We start from the raw sequence: 17,659 nt of genomic DNA on the forward strand, positions 1-17,659 counted from the left end.
TCTGGAGACCCCATGGAATACCTCCAGGGATAAAGAGCTGCCTTCTTAGATGAAAGTCCGTATTAAAATCACATACATATGTGGGACCAGCGCTCCACCAACAGCTGCCTTGCATGAAATAAATAAAAGTAACATTGTGGCTTTAGCCAATCATTTTTGGCATATTGATATTTCATGGCTCGGGTAACTGTGGAGGTGTGGCTGGGGTTGGTCTTTTGCCTACATGTCTTATGGGAAGTACAAAGCAAAACAGAGCGCCTCCATCGTGTAGAAAGTCATTTATTAGTACGGCAACACAGCTGAAATTATACTCACAAAAATAGTCGATCAGTAAAAGCATGTAAAAGGCGATGCAATGGAAATCTCTGGCAGCGGGAGTCTCACAGCATGAAACAGATCAAAGGTCCTCTGCCCCTATGAGTTCGAACGGTCTACACGTTTCAGGGGCACGCCCCCTTCATCAGAACCTGCATGAAGGGGGCGTGCCCCTGAAACGTGTAGAACCTGCATGAAGTAGAACCTGCATGAAGGGGGCGTGCCCCTTCATCAGAACCTGCATGAAGGGGGCGTGCCCCTGAAATGCGTAGACCGTTCGAACTCATAGGGGCAGAGGACCTTTGATCTGTTTCATGCTGTGAGACTCCCGCTGCCAGAGATTTCCATTGCATCGCCTTTTACATGCTTTTACTGATCGACTATTTTTGTGAGTATAATTTCAGCTGTGTTGCCGTACTAATAAATGACTTTCTACACGATGGAGGCGCTCTGTTTTGCTTTGTACTTCCCAGATCGAAGGTCTATTTGACCGGTGGGAGCTGCCTCATCAGTGTATCTGCAAAATGTCCAAATTGGATACTCTCTTGCAACCGGCGGCGCCGGTATTTGTTTGGTTCTTATGTCTTATGCCTACATGTCATTGCTTGAGGAAAAAACGGTGGTCGCATCTTTGTGACATGACGTATTTCTGCAATAAATAAGACTTTGTTTCATGCTTATATTGGAGTGCCGGTGTCCCTGTTTTCTGCTTTCTCATGTTAAAAGGCGTCCCAGTTTCTCATCCCAAAAAGTTGGGAGGAACGCTGTATAGACCTTTGTTTTTAGGTAGGATGACTGTTAAAGGAGAACTATGAGGTGAGTGCTTTTCACTCACCTCATAGTTCTAGCCGACCTGTGATAATGAGACTGTCACAGGTCGGCTCAGTAGATCGGGAGGTGAACGAACACATACCGGGTTCGCTCACCTCTCGATCCTGTCACGGCTCTCTGCCGTGACAGGGGGAGGGGCTGGATTCCCCCCTCCCCGCTCCGATCTACCAGCGGTGACTGGCGGAACGGACGGGGGAGGGGGCGGGTACAGCTGGCTCTGCCTCTAGATAGGTAGAGCCAGCTGTCACTCACACAGCTGGGCGGATCCCGTCATCTAAGTCGGGATCCGCTCCGGCGTCTCAGTATACCACGAGCTTTAGCTCGCGGTATACTGAGCTTAGGGTAATGGGAGGACGCTAGTTTGTGTCCTCCCGTTACCCTAAGGAGAACTATGGGGAAAAACACTGACCCCATAGTTCTCCTTTAAAGAAATTCCAGAATGAACTAGATAAAGGTCATTGTTAGGTGATTTGGCTGCTTGGCATTTACAGTAGAAACCCCCTTTAATTTGAGTCCTGTTGAACCGTACTCCCATATTTCTAGCCCTCTGTATTTCTAAATGCCATTTCTTCACAGACTGGGCCGCCTTCTATAATTGCGACTTCCATTCAGACGGCTCCGTCAATTTCATACTTAACCATTATCACTATTGTAATTCCGACCATTATCGCATCCGTTTGAGGCTTCCACATCCTTTATACTTGTCTGCTGCTCTCTCTTAATATTCCCTGATTGATGAACATCAATTCTCTCTTTTAGTCTTTCCTGTACGCTGGATCATTACCCATTCAGAGCTTACAGCTCTGGGACTTGTCAAAGAGCACACAATGGGCCTTCTGTCTGTCTGTTGTCCTCAGACAGATTCCTCTGTTGTTACCGAACCAGATGACAGAGCGAGCTCCGCTTTCGGACCATAATAGCACAGGTGTACGTGAACAGTTTGTCAGCAACTAGTGCGATGGAATCGGCCTTGACTTCTCTAAAAGGGACCTGTGTCATCTAATCAGCAGCAAATGCAGTTGTGAAGCTATTCAATGAATGCTATCTTTGATTATATCTAAAAAGCAACCAACGGAGAGAAAAGTATGGAAACTGCTGTTGCTGTCCTTCTGAAAATGTTAGTTGTTTGGCTGATTCGCCAATCTAATGGCATTAACACTTCCCAAATTACTGACCTGGAAAAAGTATACATAACAGTCCTAATTTCACTCTGACACTTATAACTTTGCTCTCAGTGGCTGCATGACGAAAGTACAGAGCAAAACTTAAGCCAGGGAGCCAGCATTTTCAGAAAATAGGTCAGCAATGGGAGCCTCCAAATTTCTCTCCAGCTTCCAGCTGGCTCCTACTTCCACTGCACATGAGCACAGCAGCCCCATTCATTCCTGTGGGTAAGCCATACTCTGCTGGATGGCTGGAGACTACCATGGGTATTACTTCACTGCAAAAATAAATGGGGCCATGGCATGTGGGTGCTGTTGGAAGCCAAACTGGACCTTTTCCTTTCTGGGGTCTCAGGTGGGCTGTGGGGTTGTCAGGTAGGCTGTGCGGGGTCTCAGAAGTACTGTGCGAGGTCTCAAATGGACTATGCTGGGTCTCAGGTGGACTGTAGCGGGGACTCAGGAGGACTGTGTGGGGTCTCAGGAGGGCTGTGTAAGGGGCTCAGGTGGGCTGTGCGGGGTCTTAGGTGGACTGTGGAGGGTGTCAGGTGGGCTGTGCTGGGTCTTAGGTGGGCTGTGTGGGGTCTCAGGTGCGCTGTGGAGGGTGTCAGGTGGGCTGTGTGGGGTCTCAGAAGTACTGTGCGGGGTCTCAAATGGGCTATGCTGGGTCTCAGGTGGACTGTAGCGGGAACTCAGGAGGACTGTGTGGGGTCTCAGGTGGGCTGTGTGGGGTCTCGAGGGCGGCAGAAGCACTGTAAGCAGCTCTGTGTGGTTCCCCAGGAAGGAGTAGAGGATGTGTGGCCGGGCACAAGAAGGCTGCTGAGGTCCCCAGCAAGCACAGGACCTCAGGCAGCCGCTTCAGTTTAAATATTTAAAGTGCCGGTATCGGTGTTTAGTACTGGGGCATTTTTACAAGTACAAATGAAAATACTCGGTATCGCTGCATCTCTAGTCGGTTGCTTACCTGGCTGGCGGCGCCCCTCCTAATGTGGTGCCCCTCTAGCTTGGGCCCTGGAAGGGAATACACCGGTGTCAGCTATCAAGATATTTGCTTTATTCAAAAAATTAGTCTCCATATATTTATTGAAGCGCTAATTTCATACAAAACAAGGCAACATCTACTGTATATCAACCTCAGCTTATACCAGACCCAGGACAAGGCCAGTGACCAGGTCTATATCAGGACTAACATACACTGGACCTGGAGACCACACAGTTTGTTCCAGTCACGCACACTGGCAGAACACAGTGTGCAGAAGGAGGAGTCAGTCTCTCCTCATATGAAATATAAAATGAACTCATTATAAGATACAACATGCAACCAAGACAATACACATTTCTACTACAAAACATATTTCACCAGGTGGACTGCTGCACTTGGGGTGGGTGTAGGTGGATGGAGGTGTTACTTAAAGGTAAGCTGTACTAAAACTAATGTTGTCCTTTAACCTTTTCGCTGCCACCGGCATATCTCATACATAGATGGCAGTGGGCCCCTTTAAACAGACTCTCGGCGGCTATAGCGGAATGGTTAAAGGACAGCTTTGTTTATTACTAATTAAGAGCCCTCAGCACTGATACAGGCAGCGGGCTGACTGTCCGGAGGAGATATGCAAATATCACAATGCCTTGATGGGTGGATGTCAGTCTGGAGGAGTGGGCATTCCTGGGCAGGCTGTATTTTCATGCAGACCACCCTAGGCAATGCTAACATGCGATCCTGAGCATCCATTGTTTAAAAAAATGAAATCCAATGAATGAAAAGGGAGGACCAGCGACAGTCAAGATGGAGAGGAAAGAGCTTAGATGATGCTAGAAGTCCTCAGTCAGGAAATGAGGCAGGCTCTATCTGATGTGCTGCAGCTTCTAATGTATGATATGAGAAGCTCACAGTGTGCAGGAAAATCAGAAAAAGCAATTTCAGTCCAGGAGAAGAGCCGGTACAACTGTGCAAGACTGAGGGGAAGGCCGGAGTTCTGTTGTACACAGTAGTGAAGGTTTATAGTGAACAAAAGTCTCTGATTAGAGTAAAACTGAAGTGCAAAATTGTTATCTAATTTAGTTCTCTCTATTTTTAAGTTTAAGACCCTTAAGAAAATGAAGGACAGTGAGGGATAGGATGAGAATACCTGTCAGGTTTTTACTGTGTATGTTCCCCTCACTTCCTGTTCTGATGGCTGGGGGTTGGAGGGACAGGAAATATTGGGAAATCCCAAAGGGAACCGATATAGTAACAAAACCTCTTAGAACCTCTGTAAGGGTTTTATTGTTGTCTGGGACTTCCTGTCTCACTGACCCCACCGCCCTCATTTTCTGTTCTGGTGTCACAGGGATAAAATGTGAGGGGAGCCTCTCTAATGCTGTGAGACACTGCAAAATGTGTGCCCGACTATATCCAATAATAAAAAGGTTTTGGTTGGATATGGACTTAAATGAAGCTGAAGTGTAAAATGTCCATATTTTTCTGTTCCCAGGTGACTGATAGCTGCAAGAACGGAGCAAGCCTAAGAATACAGGGCCCGGAGCAGTGGTCGCTACTTCACCTGGCTGCAAGAGATGGACACACTGAGATAGTCACTTATATCCTGGATAATGGTGAGTATTGTTAGATGACACTGGAGGGGCCATGTCTGGGGCTTGTGTGTCCCAGTCCCCGAGCTCCAATAGAAGTGAAATATACACTTTACAGAGGCATTTCTAGAGGGATATGCAGACCCAATTATGAATATATTTGAAAATATATATAAACAATCATGACTTCTGCTTCAATTATTATTGTAAAAGTAGGAATGGAAATATAACTGAACTTTTACTGTGAATTGTACATTTGCCGTGCAGCCTCTGAAAACAAAATGGCAGTAGGATGGATTTGGTTTGCTAGTTTTCAGCACCAGGAGCCTTGGGTCACGGGAGGGCGCTAGGTTTTGTCCTCCCGTGATCCTGAGGAGAACTATGGGGAAAAGCACTGACCCCATAGTTCTTTAACAGAAGGAAGAAGAATGACTGTGGAAGGAACAGAGGATGACGAGAGAGGAGATGAGACATGGATGGAATTGGGGGGCAGGGGGAATGTTAACAGAGGGAAGTAGATTGTGCATGGGTACAAATGAAGGAGAATGGCTAAAGTGCTTTGGGCATGGGTGGATGTGGACTAGAATATAATTGATCCACACAGGATAAAAGAGCGCTATGATCTAAGAGGAAAGCAGAGTGGTTATGGATGGAAGAGCATAATAACAAGAGAGGAGGTAAGGAGCATGTATAGAACTTGAGACTGGTCACCGGGGGGAGTGCTTATTGGTGGAAGAGAAAACTGGCAAGAGAGAACATGGATGGAATTGGAGCAGTTTGACATCCAAGATATGTAGAGTGGGCATAGGAGGAAGTGTAGAAGAATAGCTATGGAGCCGGCATGGGTGGATGTGGACTAGAATATGATTCACACAGGATGAAAGTAGAGGAGTATGACCATAGAGGGAAGGAGATTGAACATGGGTAGAGGTGGGGGACAATGACTTAATAGGAGAGCAAAAATCTTCCAGTACTGACAGGAAACAGTAAATGTCCTTCTCACTCTACATAAGGAAGGATTACAGGTACAATAACATTGACAAAAAAATATACTAACTTTGTCTCCGTTCTGGGTAAACTCTATGTGTTAAAAAAAGGACTTTCTTAAGGTTACATTCCCAATAACGATATCAGTATTACTGCTTTATCACTCTCACATTTATCATGGTTAATACCAAGCTCCTTGCCTGGACCAGTTTCAAGGATCTGATCTTCCAAGAATCCCAAGTTATTGCACTTATTATAATTATTATTATTATAAGTTATTCCCAAGTTTACAGACTTTGTCAAGGATATGAGTTCAAGGGTCCGCACGAAGAGTTTAATGTAATATATGCACATATAAAACAGTAGCATAGAGCAGCGTTTCTTTTTTTCTTTGTATACCCTGCAAAAGTATACCAAATCTTCAGGCACTTCAGTCTAAAAGATAAATGTAAAATCTTAGATAGGGGTCTGGCATGGTATAAACACAAAACAACAGTGCAGAGATCCCCCCTTCCTATTAGGAGCCCCCATTTAACATCAGAGCCCTCCCCTCACATCAGAAGCTCCTCTTCACATCAGTAGTTCTCCTTCACATGAGAGTCCTCAGTCTGCCCTTAACAGTCCTACCTTATAATCTTCACCACAGTGCAGCAGCATGGCAGAGGGTGGGAGGTAGAGGTCTGGACAAATGCGGACTTCTGTCCTCTTCTGAATGCTGGGGGCAGTCCTGGATGCAGCCCGACCTGGATTAGCATCCTTAGTTTCCATGGTGCTGGTGGCCGGCTCCTGCACCACAGGAATTCATGACGCTGTGCGAAAATATGAAGGCACCTTTGACAAAGCCAGAGGGTACCCCAGAATATTGCAGCACCCTGATTGAGAAAGGCTGGCATATGGACAAAATGGTAACTAGAGACAAAGTGGAGCCTCTCTTTCCTACAGAGATAGGATATCTATCTGTTTTTTGTGTCATTCACAAGTCATGTACTTGCAGAAAAACCAGAACCATGTGAGCCACAGAAAGCCACGTGGCTCCTCTTTACCTACCCTACATCCACCCCTTGATTTCTGCTGTTGGATGTACCTACAGCTGTGCAGTGGCCTTCTGGCCCTACAGTCAGTGTTTCTGAACAAATCAGCTAATTTTCATGTTACAATCATCTGGTTGAAACTTTCGATTTGACTGATATGTTGCCAAACCACAGGATATAAAAAGAGACAGAGCCCAGCTGCTGAAAGAGCCAACGCTTATTTTTAGTAGAACACCTTGCAGCCCACATAGTATCCGGTATACATGGAGCTTTTCTAATATGCTATTAAGCCAACCTGACAAAGCTCTCCACCCAAACTACACTATATGGCCAAAAGTATGTGGACACCCCTCCAAATTACTGTGTTCTGTGTTTGCAGTGAAGGGTTTTATTAATGCCACAGCATACAATGCCATTTTGGACATTTTTGCGGTTCCGAACTTATAGTAGCAGGTTTGAGAAGGTATTTTTCTGTTCCAGGATGACTGTGCCCTTTTGTGCAAATCCTGCTCAATAAAAACACTGCAGAACTAGTTTGGTGTGAAGGTACTCAAGTGGTCTGCACAGAGCCCCAATCTCAACCCTTCTGAAAACCTTTAAGATAAACTGGGATGCTGTTTTGCGAGTCAGCTCTTCTTGTCCAAAATCAGTACCAAATATTCTTTTAGCTGAATGGACACAGATTCCCACAGACATATTCCAAAATCTTGTGCTGGGCCATCTTTCCTGCAGGGCAAAAGGGGCAACTGCCCTGGGCCACATAATATACAGGGGCCTACAGCAGCTGTCCCTTTCGCCCGGAGCTGCAGGCAGGAGAGCAGAGGCACCGCTGGTAGCAGGGGCAGATGGGACTGCTGGCGTGTTGACAACCAGAGTCCTGAGTTTATTGCATTGCTGAGTCTATTGCGTTGCAGAGTCCTGAGTCTATTGCGTTGCAGAGTCCCAAGTCTATTGCGTTGCAGAGTCCTGAGTCCATTGCGTTGCAGAGTCCTGAGTCCATTGCGTTATTGCATTGAAATAAATAAATATATACATACATACATATATTGTTTTTTAGTTTCTTTTCAGGGGAAGGTGATGTATGTGGATACAGGGGGTCTGGGTGGGGAAGGTGGGGGGAAGGGGAGGCAAGCAATGCAGGCAGTAGGGTTGTGGTGGCCCATGAGCAAAATCTTCCCCAGGGCCCAATTAATATTAAAGACGGCCCTGTCCCTGTGTGCTTCAAGACTTATCTGCAGCCTACTCCTCCATGCTCTCTGAGTTCCAGCGTCCCATGCCTCCTCCATACACTCATGTTGGAACACCAGGACCCCGTGATTGCCCATGTCTGCCTGACATCGTGACATCTTGTGTCTGGGTTTCAGCTGGCCTGAAACCTGGACACAGCAGATACAGGACTCAAAACTCAGACTGTCAGGGTAAATCCCAGACAAGTGGCAACCCTATGGAGGCCAAATCTGCACCCACTTCATCAGGCTTTTGAAATGTGAACATTTTTGTTTGAAAGATTCCCTGTGAGCCAGTGATTAGAGGGCTGGCAGAGGCAGTATTTCACATAGAAAGTCACAGCCAACCCTTTTCTGAATAGCTTGAGTCCCGATCTTGCTATCGCAGAAAGAGTCGCTTTAAGTCAGAATCAATGATTTGGTATTTGTGATATGCGCCCTACTGATTCACATGAAGTAATATTAGGTCCACTATAAAATGTGCAGATTCTCTATCTCTTGTTTCTGTATTTATGTAATAAAGGTTAAAAGAAAAACTGTGGTGCTCCTCTGATTTACTATCTATACTACTCTCTGAAATATTACCATTCCAAAAAAGTTGCAGAGCTGCTGGTATTATCCAGTATTGCTTACTGAAGGCTGTGTGCATGGCAGTAATTGGGTTAAACCGAAGCCTGGACACGACCTCAGATCACTGTCCCAGCGCTGCCATCTTTTCACAGTCTTCACAACAGTCTCTCTTTTTCTGGTCTAGATTTTCCCTGCGGTCTCTCTGCGCGATATCTTTGTATCCCGCGCCTCCCCGCTGCTTCCTCCCCCTCATTCTTCCATTCATTCCTGCCTGTTTTATTTGTCTCCTTTTCTCCCTCTTCTCTTCCCCCTCGTCCCTCCTCGCTTCTCCGGGCACCCGCTGGGCACTGAGTGACAGTCTGGTAATGGCATCTCCTCTAAAGCTTCTTCACTTTTTTGTGTTCGATGTGGATGGAGATTTGGGACGGATGAGTGCTGATGCCCAGGCGACGGGGCCTGAAATGTGGGTAATGGCTCTGTACTTGGTCCAGAGCCAAAATTATTAGAATGCTTTGCTTGTCACATAGAGGAAATCTGAAAGGAAATGAACAAGCATCTTTTTATTATATAGCGATGGCATGATGTTGCGTTGCCCGGCTGAGGTCCTCGTTGCCCTCTAATGGTGCATATTTAAGGTTCACAGAAACACTGGTTGAAATGAATCGGCCTTGAGGGCACGCATCTTAATCTATCCATCATGTTTTTGTAAAAAGTCATAAAAACAGAAAACAAAAAGATGTGGGCAAGTCAGCAAACCATTGCTCAATGTGTGAAAACATACACTGCACACAGGGTCAGTCAATGAAACTCAGTACATTGACAGCATGATGCAATTTTGATGGTACTTATATACCTATTGTGACCTAAGACTTCTCATGATCATTATCTCTTTGCCTTATGATTTGATTTACACCTAAGTCAAAAGGTTACACCCCCCTTTCATGATTTACTGCGGTCATAAAATCAAGAATATTAAGGATCAACACTTTACAGGGATTCATTGCACCCCCTTCCACCCCCTTCTTCAGGGCTCTGGGTAACTGTGTAAGCAGAGGACCAGTTAGGTACTGAAACTGTCTTCTCTGTGACCGGAGTGTCTACAATGTCCATCAGTATCTGCTTGGTGACAAGCTCCAGTGTCTAACTGGTATTTGGCTTACACCATTTCCCAGAAGAAGGAGGGTGTACCAAAGCCCCAAAGAACATTGGCTGTATTTCTATGACTGCCAGTCTCAATAAAATAATTCTGGATCTTAAAATATGAAGTCTCATATAAGACTCTTCCTACTACACCTCACCCAATACACACTGATTGATTTCTTAGAGTTGTGTTTATTATTATTATAATACAGGATTTATATAGCGCCAAGTATGCGCACTGCTTTACAAAATGGGGGAGACAGTACAGTTACAATTTCAGTACAATAGGGTTAGGAGGGCCCTGCTCATGAGAGCTTACAATCCATTACGCGTTTATCCTTGTGCATCATGCCTTTGAAATAACAACATTCAGGGCAGTGGCACTCTCAGAACTGGATGGAATCCTCAGATGTGGCAGGTGACAAACAGGTCCTCTTTAAGTGGAAAAAAGTAAGTTAGGAACCTGCCTGATGTGCCGACAAGCAATCTTTCTTTACCATAAACCACAACACATAAAAGTAACGTCAGCTTTTCAGGGTACCTTTCCCTATAACATGCGTTGAGGTACACAACCTCAGAAGATTGCTACAAAGCGGAGTGGAAGTTATCTCTGAGCAGATGTTTGTCTCTTATTATCCTGATCAAACCTAGCAGAAACCTTAATGTACAAGATGAAAGGCTCGGCGCATAGATGTTGTCAAGGTTTATTATGACATGTATTAAGATTCAAGGGCACTCTCTGACCACCAAAGGAAACCAGACTCCAGCCAAGCAGCCCCCTTTCTCTGCAGAATCCTTTATTTTGAGAATATCTTCCCAGTTAAGGCATCAATATTTAAAATAAATCTGTTAAACTCCAGCAGATAAAAGTGTGGTTCGATATTTCCATTGCAGTACAGAGTTAGAAAGCGAGAAGGCCCGCTCTCCTGGTAGGAATAGTCATTCACAAAGAAGAGGGCTGAAGCCCCCCTCCTTCTGCGCCGCAAAGTCACTGCCGGCCTTGCTGAGTTTTCTCCGTCGCCTCTGTGTAATCTTCAATGCTGTCAAACTTGGTGGCATTCCCTGGGGTAGCTCAATGTCAGCAATTACGGAGGGCACGTCTCCAGGAACCAAGGGGCTCCTTTGTTGTGCATTTTTTCTCCCGATTTACATCATAAAAGAACACCATGGACCCCTTCTTCTAGAATTCCAACCATCTATTATTTATTTATGTCACACATCATAGTAAGTCTAGAGGCCCTTCATTATCCCCCTCGCTAAGTCTTTCTTGCAGCTCTCCTTCCAGATTCTCCAAGAATGACTTCGGCTTTGAAATCTTTAACATATGCTCCACTAGGATTTTAAAATTAAGTCTTGAGGTGCATTCAGAGAGCATGGCCTACCTGTCTACAGCTGCTTTTTTTTACTCCAGGTATAGTTATAGTGCACCAAGCCACCCACAACTAACACAAGCCAAAACTTTTTATTGTGTTAGTTTAGATAGAGAGGGCAAGGGCTACAGCCTCCGTAAAGTTTGTATTGCTGTCTCTGTCCCTTTTCAGGAGACATCCCTTCACTTCCTGGCTCTTATGAAAGGTTCCTCTTATGATAAACATCACAGCATTAAACTGAAAACCTGTGCTTACTGTAAATGTACAATAGTGTCTCGTAAAGACCCAGAGTGTTGTGAAATTACATTTAAATATGGTTTTTCTTTGTCTTGGCAGGACCGGAAGACCTGCTGGAGATGATAGACACAACTACGTAAGTAGTTATGCTTGACTGGATTAACACTACAGAGAGTGTTGTGTATGACTGTACTGCCTAGGCCAGGTTCAATTCACATAATTCAATAATATGCAATTTAAAGATTGTATTATGTGCTATGCAATTAATCTTTTCGATGACAATGAGTGCCCATAAGCATAGGAGTGTGGGAAATGTAACAAGCAGTGGTGAAACAGTAGACATAGCAGCCCACGCAGCTGCTATGGGGCCTGAGGTTAAAGAGGGCCCCATTACGGAGGCTAAATAGGAAAATTAAACTGTGAGGTTTCCAGTATAGAATTGCTGAAATCAGACCACAGGATTGTCTACTCACGGATCCCCCTCTGTGCAGTAAGAAGCATTTGCTTATGTATCCAAGCAGTGTAGATTTATTGACCTCTGAACTGCTGCTACAGACTGAAATGAACCCTGTATACCTAATGCAGTCACCAATTCCAGAGTCTGCTAAAACCTTATAGCGGAGCTGAGGCTTGTAATTCTACAAAAATAAGTCTAATGAAGCGCGATTTCAAAGAAGTTTGTATTAGTGTTGAGAGTACAGTAGTGTTTGTGAAAGCATTATTCATTTTATCACAATATAAAATACCATTATGGTTATTGTTAGGGATGCACCGAAAGTTCAGCCGCCGAAACAGAGTGTAATAAAGATGCTCCGGCAGCTGCTTTGGTTGCTCGTTTATTTCACAACCCACACATCTTCTCAGAAGTTCAATTTCTTGGTCTCCCTTTCAGTCTCAGAGCAGCCTTGCCAGCTTCTAATTTTCCTCCACTGTGGATCTACAAATTCCATAGCACCAAATTAAGCCCTTTGACATCTAGCACCACTGATCTTCATACTGATATTTCATAAGCTCAGAAGGACGGGTATGATTTATGCAGCCTCAGCACCTCTTATAGTAGGGCACTTCATATACCAGAAATCTTGGCTTGGTGAAGCTTTTAAAGGTTATGCAGGTGAAGCGGGTAAGAGGGAAGCAGTGCAGACAGACACATCAAATCTTGGAGGAACAAAAGCGATCAGGATCTGCAAGCTCTACAAATTACGTTGCTCACAAGTACAGTCCCAGGGCAGCCATCAACCTCAGTTCTGTGTGCGTCCTGTCCTTGGCGCACATGATTGATGTTGTCCTTCAGTACAGACATCACACCCTTTTGTCACCAGGTAGATCATACTCTCTATTGCCAAAATGTATACCAGAAAATGCTGCTATGTAGCAGCATTTTCTAGAAACAGAAGTGAATGGACGCAGCCGGGAGTGAGCATGTCGGACAGACACCGTGGGACCTGAGGAGTCTGCGGTGGATCAGAGACCAGCACCAGCGCTGGAGGGACTGTTGTAAACAAGTGGAATATAGTGCAAGATAGGGTGTGACAGGTCCTCTTTATGAAGATATCAGGGGTCTTTCAGACACACAATGTCACCTAGGGACCCCAAAGAAGCTGAGGAAGCAGAGATCTGCTTCCCCAGCTTCTTCTCCTGGCTCTAGGAGAATGTAAATAGTGACACCGGAAGTGATGTAATACACATCACTTCCAGGTCCAGTAATGGGAGGAGAGTTCAGCGACTGGAAGTCACTAAATCTCTCTCTGATCATTGCGGGGAGACCCGCCAAGTTGGTCCCGGGCACCGCACGTGGACAGCGGAGGGGGGGAGGGGTGCCACACGGTACAAAGGATATGACAGCTGTATAGATGTCGAATCGCTTGTACATTAACAGCCATCACTGGCTGTTAAAAATGACACCAAGAACACGGCTGCTGCAGCAGCCGTGTTCTTGTTTGACCCCTTGTGCGGGCCGCCGTCTATAGACGTATTGCGGCCCAGAAGTGGTTAAGAAGGTCCTGTGACTCTTATCTGCAGCCCCCACACCCTCTCTCCCCATTACTGATGAGGAATAAGCTCGTCAGTCTTCTGTTGCTCCTTCACATACTGGGGGTGGAGATGTGACCTTGTTGTATTGCATACTACAATAGAGAAAAGTCACCAAGCTAGCTGTGCAGAGTTTTGAAAATCTCAGAACTGGATGGACAGAAATACAAATCCTTTGTCAGCTAAAACAGCTCCGTTATATGTATTACATCTGTGCATTTAGCTCTTTGTCTGGAGTTCAGCTTTCATTTATGTCCCAATTGTTTCTTGCAATGTGTACCTATCTATTGTTTTGTGTCTTGTAGAGGGGAGACGGCGCTGCACAAAGCTGCATTCCATAGACACCGGCAGGTTTGCCAAATTCTTGTGGATGCCGGAGCTTGTTTAATACAGAAAGATGCCAAGGTGATATATTTGTACTGCATTACTCATCGCTCAATTCTGAATATTTCAATTCCAATTAGCGTGTTTATAGTCGGAGCCTGTGAGGATAGAGACTTGGGCATTGCCATTGCTGACTAGTTTTTGCAAGACCCAAAGCAGTTTTCCTAATCTTTGCATCACAACGAGTCACTGATTTGGAAAAGGTGTATAGATTGGGAACTGTGATTTCACTGGTAGGATACTTGTTATGGATCAGGGGCTCACTAAATAGTGAAGTCAGGATGATTGTGGCAGCCTTAGCCATTGTTTCTAGGCAGGCATGAACTTTATAAATACATTTGATTACATCTAGAGCCAAATTGTTTTTTAATTTCCATGTTTGGAAAGAGTAGGAAAGGGTTAAATCCCCTGTCAGATTTTGTTTGCCATCTTTGTTCTATTAGAAATATGTCCTGTCTTGTAGACACAACAGGGAATTAGAGGAAATCTCTCCAAATTGAGGGAAATGCCCCCTTAGACAGTGGTCACTGGAATAGGTGTCCCTTTTGGAAGATTATACCTCTTTACCTGCTCTGGTGAACTCAAACTGTTGGATTTCCCATCACTTTCTGTCCTGAGAGCAATGATGACCAAATAGAATATCTCCCACTGTGTTTTAGAAGCTGCAGCAAGTCAGTTAGAGCCCGCCTCATTTCCTGTCTGTACGGTGTCCAGCATCATCTAGATCTTTCCTCCCCAGTTTTACTGTCACTGGCCCAATCAGTGGATATCAGTTCTTTTATTCATGGAGGTCTTTGACACCTAGGGTGGTCCGCATGCAAATGCAGCCCGCCTAGGAATGCCCACTCCTCCAGACTGACATCCACCCATCAAGGCGTTGTGATCTTTGCATATCTCTTCCCAAGAGTTAGCCCACTGCTTGCATCAGAGCTGAGGGCTCTTGAGAGGAATATTGGGTTAGAGTACTGTGATTATTTCAGGAAGCTATTTACTGCACACTGCTGGACCCTTCCACTAGCCATGATGCATAGAGAAAGACAGAGAACTAGTGATGACATCACTAGGTCTAAAATAAAAATATGTACTGAAAACTGAAAAAAAAATGTATTGGTGGGGAATGGGGGAGCAACCAGGGAAGGCAAAATATAAGCAGATTAAATGTCAACTTTAGGAGGGGTCATTCCAACAAAAACCAGGTTTGAGTAGATGCTGAGGGGTTAGTTCACCCCCCAGATTTTTATATCCATTGGGATTGTATCTACTCGTACATCTAAATTCCCACCTACACCTACCACAAGCATTGTAAGAGTCCCACTCTCTATGTTGGATTTCACATTGCAGAGAATGTGGCTGGCAGAGTGAGACTCCTTAGAAAGGAGGTAGAGCTGGGAGCTCCAACGGAGAGATCTAGCTGCCGAAGTTCCCAAAAGATACAGTGATCGTCCCATCAGCATGTGACTAATTAGAAGTTTGGTTAAGCGTGAGCTTGATGTTATAAGAACAGAAAATGCTTTCCTCGTATGTCATTACTAAGACTTTACTGTGTCTTTAGTCCCTGGGCCCATTCAATGAGGTTGTGTTTGTTTTCCTATCTCTCATTAGCTCTCCTTTCCAATTTCCCCAGGGACTTACTCCTTCTGACAGGGCCCAGGAGGCAGGGGATGCAGATCTGGCATCCTACTTGGAGTCTTGTCAAGCTAAGCAACTCCTGCCCAACGAGGACCTGGAGACGGCAGTCTGAAGAGGGCAGCAGGTGGCAGAAACAACTCGGAAAGAGCAGAAACGTGAATCGGAAAGTTCCTGGAGATGGTCCACCTCGGGAGAAGGCAACTTGACGGAAGAGTCACCCCTTCTTGAAGCGAGATAAGCGGCAGAAGGTGTGCTGTCCAGTTTCTAAGGGCTAACAGGACTTACCACGGAACTGCTGCCCAAACGACGAGCCGAGGGAATGCGGAGGTGGGGGTGAAGGACGACAGAAGTTGGGGCTGACCCCCCTCGCCCCGCGTGGATCCCTGTTTCTGTTCTTCAACAAGACGCATGACCCTGTCCATTGTCTGTCTCCTCACGTCGGCCCGAACCCACCCAGCCCAGTCGGACGGCCTGTGCAGTGTTATAAACCTCACGTATGTTTTTAGTATCTGCAGAGCCGATTTATGAAAAAAAGAGAAACAGGATTCTACTCTGAATCTGTGTGCTTTCAATTTTGGGGAAAACAGTTTTCTTCGTTGTTCACATAACATCGTGTGGCAAAGATTTTTTTTTCTTCTCCAAGGACCACTGAACCTACAAATACAATATCAAGTACGAGGAGACCCGTTGTAACATTCACAATCGTGTATGTAAATGTACCATCAACATGACATAACCTGTGACGTCTCACGTGTCTTTTAGTTTTTTTTGTACGGATCGTTTGGCTCATTTTAGGCTCCAAATATTCCCTGTGCTAGCTTCAAGAGAACCGGTCATGATTGGGTTTATCTGAGAATTTGAACAGGATAATATAAATGTGTCGGCTTACTTATTTAGCTTTACTTGTCAGAACAGTTGTTGGGGAACTAAAAGACCACCTCTGCTATTTTTTATAGCGCCCACAATTTACACAGTGCTTTACATAGTTGTACATTCACATCAGTCCCTGCCCTCAAGGAGCTTACAAGGAGCTTACAAGGTCCCTATTGTACACACATACATATGGTGACCATTTTGGAGAGGAGCCAATTAACCTTCCAGTATGTCTTTGGAGTTTTGAAGGAAACTGGGGTACCCGGAGGAAACCCACACAAACACAGGGAGAACATGTGAACTCCTTGCAGATAGCGTCCTGACCAGGATATGAACCGGGGACCCTCAGTGCTGCAAGGCAGAAGTGCTAGCCACTGTACTGCCCATCACCACTGTGCTGCCCATATTCTGGGTATAACAGGAAACATGGTCACATTGGGACCCTCCCACCCCCTCTTGCCCCTCCACTTACCTGAATTGCAGGGTACTTCTACCTGCAGGCTGCTGCTATATTTTGAAAGCAGCGTGGCCATGCATGGTCTTTGACAGGATCTGTGAATGGAGAAACCACAATGGCAGCCACAGAGGCAGAGGGTCGTGTAGTTCTCAATGGAATACAAGTATAATGACGTCACCGCACCTGTAGTCCAATTATTTTTCCTCCTGTCTATGTTGCTGAATGCCCCCACATCAGCACATTCAGCAACAGGAAAGGAAGAAGAGCCTGCAGGAGCCAGAGTATTGCACCCACAAGCTATTTATCGTGGTTGCAATATTTTACTGGCTCCAATGCAAAGAAAAAAAATGCATTTTGTTTCTTTTTATTATGAAGAAGTACATTTATAATTATTTTGGAGGAAGTGGACTTTCCTTCACCTATACGTCTCTGTAAATCAGGAACTGTGACCACTTGTGCGGGCATGAGGTCAGGCTGCTGACAAGGCTGCAACTGTCAGAACTCAGTTGGATCTTTCAGCTCTGAACCTCAGATGCAGAGTTACCCTCATTCATATAAAAATAGAACCTCAAATCTAATAGAAGCTTTAATGTGCTCATGTCATTTCAGTATCATGTTTGACACTTCCTGTTATGGAGTGACAATGCTCTGACCCTGATCCAGAATCACTCTATAATGTCACATGGGCTTTCAATAAAGACTAAAAGTCAACACACATCATTAAGGGCCGGTTCACACCATAAACAACGCACTGTATCTAATTCCGGCCGGCTTCCTGCGTTCAGGGGTGGGAGGGGGGCTTGGGAGGTTTTATCCTTTTTTCCGACAGGTCATAGGACCTGAACGT

General features: G+C 45.3%; 1 protein-coding gene across 6 annotated transcripts in view; it reads left to right on the plus strand.

Annotated features, from left to right (window-relative positions):
- The window catches only part of DGKI (diacylglycerol kinase iota), a 260,009-nt gene extending 243,780 nt beyond the window's left edge, over positions 1 to 16,229 (plus strand). For 4 of the 6 annotated variants that reach the window (XM_018558563.1, XM_018558564.1, XM_018558565.1 and 1 more), the window contains exons 30-33: positions 4,781 to 4,901; positions 11,538 to 11,574; positions 13,775 to 13,874; positions 15,478 to 16,229. In XM_018558563.1, the coding sequence (XP_018414065.1) occupies positions 4,781 to 4,901; positions 11,538 to 11,574; positions 13,775 to 13,874; positions 15,478 to 15,594 (375 nt within the window). In that variant the 3' untranslated portion in view covers positions 15,595 to 16,229. The remainder of the gene's footprint in view (positions 1 to 4,780; positions 4,902 to 11,537; positions 11,575 to 13,774; positions 13,875 to 15,477) is intronic. The other 2 variants (XM_018558566.1, XM_018558568.1) reach the window with 1 other exon arrangement.
- Positions 16,230 to 17,659: the final 1,430 nt, after the last annotated feature.

This window comes from Nanorana parkeri, unplaced genomic scaffold (assembly GCF_000935625.1).
Source record: "Nanorana parkeri isolate BGI_ZX_2015 unplaced genomic scaffold, ASM93562v1 scaffold346, whole genome shotgun sequence".
Taxonomy (NCBI): domain Eukaryota; kingdom Metazoa; phylum Chordata; class Amphibia; order Anura; family Dicroglossidae; genus Nanorana; species Nanorana parkeri.